Source organism: Ochotona princeps, chromosome Y, assembly GCF_030435755.1.
Source record: "Ochotona princeps isolate mOchPri1 chromosome Y, mOchPri1.hap1, whole genome shotgun sequence".
Classification (NCBI taxonomy): Eukaryota; Metazoa; Chordata; class Mammalia; order Lagomorpha; family Ochotonidae; genus Ochotona; species Ochotona princeps.
The window spans coordinates 5,892,735-5,900,956 of NC_080866.1; the positions used below are offsets into that span (position 1 = coordinate 5,892,735).

Consider the following 8,222-nt stretch of genomic DNA (forward strand, 5'->3'; position numbering starts at 1 on the left):
TAACAGTACACCTGGGTTCAAGCCAATTGATATAGGCATCAGCTTATCCAATCCCCAAATCAAATATGTTCAGGATATTGTCATTTTCAGCTTTTATCACCATCTTACTTTTTGAACAATCATCTGATTTCACCTCTTCCTAACCTCATGTATGCCAACAAATTCTCCAGTTGTATTTTATCCTGTCTGTGCTTTGCTATATTTTCCTTTCAAGGTCCACAGGTTGATAAGACATACTTTCCTAAAGAAGCACTACCTACCTGCTTTTACAAATGTTGTTCTCCAGATTATCTTTCTAAATGTTCTCCCCTTTTCCACTTTCATTTGTGCAGAGGAAATTGAAAACCATCTGGAAAGAAAAACACTCAAATGATGTGATCTATCCCCAAATACACTAGAAACACAGACACTGCTTTTCCCTTCAGTATTCAATCACCTCATATGTTCCCATGTTTGCTGATACTTTAAAGAACGCCATGTACCTGAAAACACTTTGCAATCCCAAAGGACAACTGGACTGAACAGTGAGTTTAAAAAAAGTTACTTTCTCATTAGAGGGAAAGTCCAGCGGGCCTTTACAAAATGAAATCCGTACGAAGGAATCATCAGGAACAGCAAATTTACTAAACACAACTGGCTCAAAGAAGGGCCGGAAAGCAGTGTTCCATCCTAAGAAATCAAACAGCTCAGGACAGCACTCTACACAAAAACTTGGTAAGAAAATAATTTCAGGAGTTGTCTCTCTAGGCCCACTAGGAAGCCCAAAGAAGGTGAGGCTTGATGAGGATGGTCAAGCTGTGAGAGATGCAATTGCATGCTTGGGTCACACTCAACACAAAATAGAGCCTCCAGAAACATGATTACATTTTAAGTTCTTAGGGGATGATCTAAAAAAAAAAAAAAGATGGGATCAGGTTACTTAGCCTATATGCAAACACTTCATGGAGACGAAGTCAGTTGTCCTAGGAGTGAAGATGCTAGTTAATATGCCTGTTTCCCATGGCAGAGTACCTGGGTTCCAGAAATGACCCCATCTCTGACTCTAGCAAATTGTTGATATACAACTTAGTAACACTTGGTGAGGAGATAAGTGATTGAGGTCTTACAACCCCCTGGGAAAACTGAATAAAGCTTTCTGATCTGAGACTGATTTGGGTGCTATCCAGGTTACTCAAAAAGTGAACCTCCCCACCTCTCTCTGCCTTCTGTATGCTCTGATTCTCTCAACTGCTGTGTCAATCTCTAGATGTGTCTTTCTTTGCTGTTTAAATAAACAGATATTCAAACTTCAGGGAAAATGAATTAAAACCAGAGATTGTAATGAAAAACAAATGTCCATGCAGTTTTTCCTTGTCTTGAAAGCCCTTTATTTTATTTGAAACATTAAACCCAAAAGAACTGATAACTTCACTGACTTAGTCTCTCCATCTCAGAACTCAGAAGAAAGGATGAGAATGAAGAATTTCAGATGTACAACTTGAAAGGAAGAAAGGGTCAGACATACAAAGAGTTCAGTGAGACTGAGTTCAGTGAGACTGTGTAAGTGACCCTTTGGCACATCCACAAAGAAAAATCCCATAGTCTGAATTGAAATTCCACTTGTAATTTGGTCTTACATCATTCTGTCTTCTGGTAACTTGGGGTGCAAGACTGAGGCTGAGTGATGTGAGCACTTGGCTGCCTCTGATGCTCTCTATACCTAGCAACGTTTGGTATACTTTCCTACTCCCTTCAACTCTCATCTCCAGATTGTGAGAAGTGTCAGATATGCTTCCTGAAGAGCTGTGCTGCTCATGGACCCCCCGTGTTTCTAAAGGGCAATCCAGTGGAAAAGGGACATCCTAATCGTGCTCTCCTCAGTGTGCCCACTGGACTTCGAATTGACCCATCAAGCATTCTGGAGGCTGGGCTTGGAGTATTTAATGAGGCATCTGATCTGCCTTTGGGGCTGCACTTTGGTCCTTTTGAGGGCAAGATCACAGAAGTGGAAGAGGAAGCTGACAGTGGGTACAGCTGGCAGGTAAGAAGCACATCCCTTTCCAGTCTGATGGCTTTTCACCTGCCTAGCATGAGACTGGTTCATGTGTCCTTCTACACATTATAGCATGAATTGAGCCAACATGATCAATCAGGCTGTAAAGATTAGCATAGGGCCCAGCGTCGTGGCCTTGTGGCTAAAGTCCTCACTTTGAACCTGCTGGGATCAAAAATGGGTACTCTTTCTAATCCCAGCAGTTCCACTTCCCATCCAGCTCCCTGCTTGTGGCCTAGGAGAGCAGTTGAGGACAACCCAATGCCTTGGCACCCTGCACCTGCATGGGAGACCCCAAAGAGTTTCCTGGTTCCTGGCTTTGGATCAGCACAGTACCGGCTGCTGTGGTTAGTTGGGAGAATGGGCCATCATATGGTAGACCTTCCTCTCTCTCTCTCTGTCTCCTCTTCTCTGTATATCTGACTTGGTAATAAAAATAAATAATTCCAAAAAATAAATAAATATTAGCCTAGAAAAGATCACTGGGCTGTTAAAAATAAAGCAGTGACAATCTCCTCTATGGGCTTCTACTGCAGGGAAATAAACCAGAATAAATGTGTACCAACACTATGTAAAGTCTCAACATGTGTTGGACTCATGTAATGTCACAGAACATGAGGATAGAGTTGTTAATAATTCTGCTGAACTACCCCCACTTCAGAAACGTATTAACCTATTTTTTTGGAACTCAGATAGCCAAGGGCAGGAACAGCTATGAGTACGTGGATGGAAAGGATACTTCTTTGACCAACTGGATGAGGTAAGAGCCATGGCATGTTACAACTACAGAGGATATTTCTCTCCAAGACAAGATCACTTTCCTTTCTCCTTTAATTTCCTTAGTGACTTTTGCATCATATGTCCTCTTTCATGTTTCTGTAATGACCTGTGAATGTCATGACCAGTTTCTAAAAGCACGTTCTATATAAATACTATTTCTTTTTTTATTCATTAATTGCATTGCATTATGTGGCACAGTTTCATAGGTACTTGGATTCTCCCCACCCCTCCCCAAACCCTCCCACCATTGTGGATTCCTCCACCTTTTTTGCATAACCACAGTTCAAGTTCAGTTGAGATTCCTCCATTGCAAGCATATACCAAACATAGAGTGCCGCATCTGATTGTCCAGTCAAGTTCAATGGCTTCTTGGGTATACCCTCTCTGGTCTGAAGGCAGAGCCAGCAGAGTATCATCCCAATCAATTAAAAACCAGGGAACTTGAGCATTTTTTCATATGTTTTTTGCCATTTAGGTTTGTTCTTTTGTGAAGTGTCTGCCCATTTCCCATGCCCATTTCTGGAGTGACTTGTTTGTTTTGACATTTTGGTTGTTTTGTAACTTTTTGTATATGCTATCACCTATGTAGTGCGTGAATATCTTCTCCCATTCTGTGGGTTACTTTGTTACATTGTTGATTATTTCCCTTGCTGTACGCAAGCTTCTTAGTTTGATGAAATCCCATTTGTTTATTCTGGTCTTGATTGCTATTGCCTTTGGTGTCCTTTTTAGGAAGTATGGACCTACCCCAAGATCTTGCAGAGTATTTCCAACCTTTTCTTCCAAAGGTTTCAAGGTTTCTGGATGTAAGTTTAGATCTGTTATCCATTTAGATTTGATCTTAGTGTATGGTGAGAGCGTACAGTGAGAGCTTGACTTGTTTCCCATTTAGATTCCTGATTTCTTTTTCTTGTCTTATGGCTTCACCGGGTACCTCTAGGACTATGTTGAATAGTATTGGAGGAAGTGGACATCCCTGTCTTGTTGCAGATTTCAGTGGGAAGGGGTCCAGTGTTTCTCCATTCAGTATGATTCTGGCGTTGGGTTTTTCATATATTGCTTTGATTATGTTGTGGATTTTTCCATCAATGTCTACCTTGGTTAGGGTTTTTAGAAGGAAGTTGTGTTGGATTTTGTCGAAAGCTTTTTCTGCGTCTATTGATATGATCATGTGATTCTTATTTTTCAGTTTTTGGATGTGGTGTATCACATTTATGGATTTCTGAATGTTGAACCATCCCTGCATTCCAGGGATGAATCCTACTTGGTCTGGATGGATGATCTGTCGGATGTGTTTTCGAATTCTATTGGCTAGGATTTTGTTGAGAATCTTAGCATCAATATTCATCAAAGAGATAGGTCTGTAGTTTTTTTTCTCTGTTCGTTCTCTGTCTGGTTTTTGGATTAAGGTTATGTTGACCTCATAGAACGAGTTTGTCAGGGTTGCTTCCTTTGCTATTGTTTTGAAGAGTTTGTAGAGGATTGGGGTTAGTTCTGTTCAGAATGTTTTGTAGAATTCTGTAGCGATGCCATCAGGGCCTGGCTTTTCTTTGTTGGGAGGTCTTTAATCACTGATTCAATCTCCGCTTCAGTTATGGGTTTGTTCAGTTCGTTTGTTGCCTCTGGGCTAAGTTTTGGCAGGTGTTGTGAGCCTGAGAACTCTTCCATTTCTTGGTGGTCTTCTGATTTGTTGGAATACAGTGCTTTGTAGTAATTTCTAATTATGTCCTTACTGGTTGCAGTGTCTGTTGTTATGTTGCCTTTTTCATCTTTGATGGTGCTAATTCTTGCTTTCTTATCATAACATAAATCACTATGCTTGATAAACAGAACACAAAGATGGGCGTTGAGGAATCTAGATCAACTGGGGACATTAGACTCACTCTTTCTCTAATTAGCATTAATTAAGCTTTTCCAGTGTCAAAAATTTCCTAAATACATGGAGATTCCATGAAATTGGTGCTGGCAGTAATGTTTCTTAGTCTTTTGACAATTATACACTGTCAGAACAACTTCAGACATAAGACCTTCAATCGATGAGACAATGAAAGACAAAAAAAAAAAAAAAAAGGAAACAGCCGGGTTCTGGGGACAGGCATTGACATGCAGTGGGCTAAGCCAGTGACTGTGAAGCCTGCATCCCAAGTACTGGTTGCTGTACTGCCAAACCAGTGGCTTCCCCATGCATCCAGGGAAGTTTTAGCGAATGTCCTCAATCTTCGACCTCTGTGCACACGTGGAAGCCCTGGTTGCAGCTCCTGCCTGCCGCTGTGTCCTTTCTGTGTCCCCACTCCACCCGCATTCCTGGCATCTCTGTCTTTTGCCCCTTGTCCTCTTTGCTTCTCTGCCTCTCAAATAAAAATAAAATGCTAACCTTTATCAACTAAGCAAAACAAAACCAAACCTGGGATGTGGATGAGAGAAGGAAGCTGCATCTGGACTAGGGATTCTGTGAGCAGTTCTGTGAGAGGATAAGAAACAATGAAGACTCCTCTACATTTCTGGATCTGGATCTTGGACTCCCAAGATCCAGGAGAAAGATCCAAGAGAAAGGACTCCAAAGGATTGCCTTTGGGAAAGCTGAGCTGTGGAGCATGTGTGGAAAGCTAGATGTAAGGAGTGTGTCCACTCATCAAATTCTGTAGCAGAAAACTGAATGAAATTTGGAGTTTAGGAAAACTCTGTGTGCTTCATGGCAGTCAAGGTGGGAGTAAGGTGGGCTTGGGTTTTGAGGATGATTAGTGAGGAAGGAAGGAAGAAAGCATGCTTATCACAATGAACACTGTATCTACAACTTTTAGCTGGGAGTTCACTGATCTCATGAGAGAGGTATATGTTTGCAGGGAGAGCTCTTGCAGAATTGGGTTTCAAAAAGGGTGGAGGCTATTACAGAACACATGAGATTTGAACGTGACAGAGCATGCAAACTCAGTATTTATCTCCACTCCAGGTATGTGAACTGTGCCCGGAATGATGAGGAGCAGAATTTGGTGGCCTTCCAGTACCACAGGCAGATATTTTACCACACCTGCGAGGTCATCAAACCAGGCTGTGAGCTGCTAATATGGTATGGGGATGAGTATGGCCAGAAGCTGGGTATCAAGGGAAGCAATGAGAAGAAAAAGAAGGAAAGAAAAAGGAAGAGCTCACAACAGTGAGAGGTAAGTAGCACTGTTGTTTTGAAATAAGCAAAGGAGTCCCCTTGGGAATATTTGTGATTCAACTCTAAGGAGTCAAATGTATCGTAAATGCTGCCAAAGTTCAATTCAAATGTGATTTCCATTTAGCAAAAACAAAGACTTACTTATCAAAGGAAATGAAGAGTTATAAAGAGACTCAAGCACAGAGATAGAGAGAGATAGAAAGGAGAGATCACCACCTACTGTTTTATTCCCCAAAAGCTGCACTAGGGCATAGTATGGCATCCTATGGCTAAAGTCCTCACCTTGGACATGCTGGGATCCCATATGGACACCAGTTCATGTCCTGACTGCTCCACATCGCTTCCACAATCCTGCTTGTGGTCTGGGAAAGCACGTGAGGATGGCTTCAAGCCTTGGGATCCTACCCCCACAAGGGGGACCCTGGAAGAAGTTCCTGGCTCAAGACTTTGAATGAACACATCTCTGATTATTGTGGCCACTGGGTGGTGAATCAAAAGACAAAAGATTTCCTCTCTGTCTCTACGCCAATCATGTATCTGCATATGATATATATAAATATATAATTTGTATATGTATACAATTATATATATATGTATACATATATACAATGTGTATATATATATGTATATATATATACAATGTATATATATATATATATATATACAATTAGGTTTAATGCTGCACCTGCTGAGACTATCACTAGCTTGAGCCAGGAGTCTGGAATGCATCTAGGTCTCCCATGTATTTCAGCACTTGAACCATCTTGTGCTCTTTCCCTGGGTACATTAACACACAGGAGATTGGACATGGAGCAGACAGAGCTCAATCTAGTGCTTCTACGGCATACTAGTGTCATCGTCAGTGACTTAAACCAGTGTAACCTAATACTGACCCATTTTTTATGTCTTTTACTCCTGGGAACAATTGCTACCAGTTTCATTTAGTTCTTCTATTTGTTAAATACTTGGTGCGCAAAATATCCCACAACACCCCTTTTGGAGAGGGCCCAAGAAAAAAAAGAAGTTCTTGGTTACTTTGCAGCTCTTCTACTATGGAAGTTCCTTCTGGATCATGAACAGTTTATTTTACATTTTCTCCATGCTCCCCGCCACCCCCCAAAAAGGCATATGTTTCTATTTAGTCATTGTTTCAATGGGATGTTGTCATGTGAATTCTGTGCTTAAGACTGTCCATGGAAATGGAGATTTGCTGAATGATACAATTGAGTGAAATATGAGTATGAGCACAGCCAAGTGTTTCAGATTAGGTCTGGTTTTCATGTCTGTTTGCCTCTTTAGAAAGACTTTTCCATTTACTTGAAAATCTACAAAGACAGAAGAGAGAAATCCATTATCTGCTGGCTCACTTCCCAAATAGCCCCAACAACCAGGGCTGGACCAGATTTAGATCAGCGTCAAAGAATTTCTTTCAGGTTTCCCACATAGTGGCATCCACAAACTAAGGCCATAGTCTGCTGTTTTCCCAGATATACTCTCGCGGGGGGCTGCTCAGAAGCAGCATAGCTACGAGTCCAGCAATCATATATACAGGCGGACAGCACTGCAGTCTGAAGCTTAAAGCACCTCACCACCATGCTGTTTTCCCCCGTCTAGATTTTCCTGATAAAAAAAGACTCTTGTGGAGACTTGGGTCATCACACTGAGGTTGATAGAGTCTTATGTGTAAACCTATCAGAGGGCAGTGGGTATCTGAAATTGGGGTCAGAGAGCTAGCCAGTCAATGGAGGGACTTTGAAGTGGAAAGTTCCAGTGCATGGAAAATAGGCAAACATTGAGATTGGTCAATACAGAGAGGCAGGACACCTGAGGATAGTCTTTCACATGATTTGTGTGACAGGGAGGAAAAGCAATCCTTGGCGTAGGCATGAGGCAGTGGTAGTTAGGTTGTCTCAGACTCAGGAATGGACATTACTGTCCCTTGCCTAGCCAGAGTAGTAATACAAAACATCAAGTTGCACTTATTTTGGGTTGATAAACACAGATCTACTGATAGGTGCTCATCTTATACAAAATGTTTCTTCCAAATTTGTAGATCTCCTGTTGTGTGGCTTCTTCCTTCATAGAGCTCTTCCTGTTCATAAAGAGTGTCAAGAAGGAAATTCTACCGTGAGTGATCAGAGTTCTTTTCAACACAAGAAGATAGCCTCAAGTAACATTTCAGACTAAGTGCCAGGGATCCAAGTGAAGGCTGTGGGGGACAGAAAAGTACAGGGAAACATGAATGAA

General features: G+C 41.5%; 1 protein-coding gene across 1 annotated transcript; it reads left to right on the plus strand.

Moving 5' to 3' along the window:
• Nucleotides 1-1,468: 1,468 nt before the first annotated feature.
• LOC131478749 (histone-lysine N-methyltransferase PRDM7-like) lies at nt 1,469-5,910 on the plus strand (the record flags this gene model as incomplete). Its single annotated transcript, XM_058659318.1, has 4 exons — nt 1,469-1,541; nt 1,749-2,020; nt 2,725-2,792; nt 5,763-5,910. Coding segments are annotated over exons 1-4 (561 nt in total), but the record flags the coding sequence as incomplete, so codon positions are not given.
• Nucleotides 5,911-8,222: the final 2,312 nt, after the last annotated feature.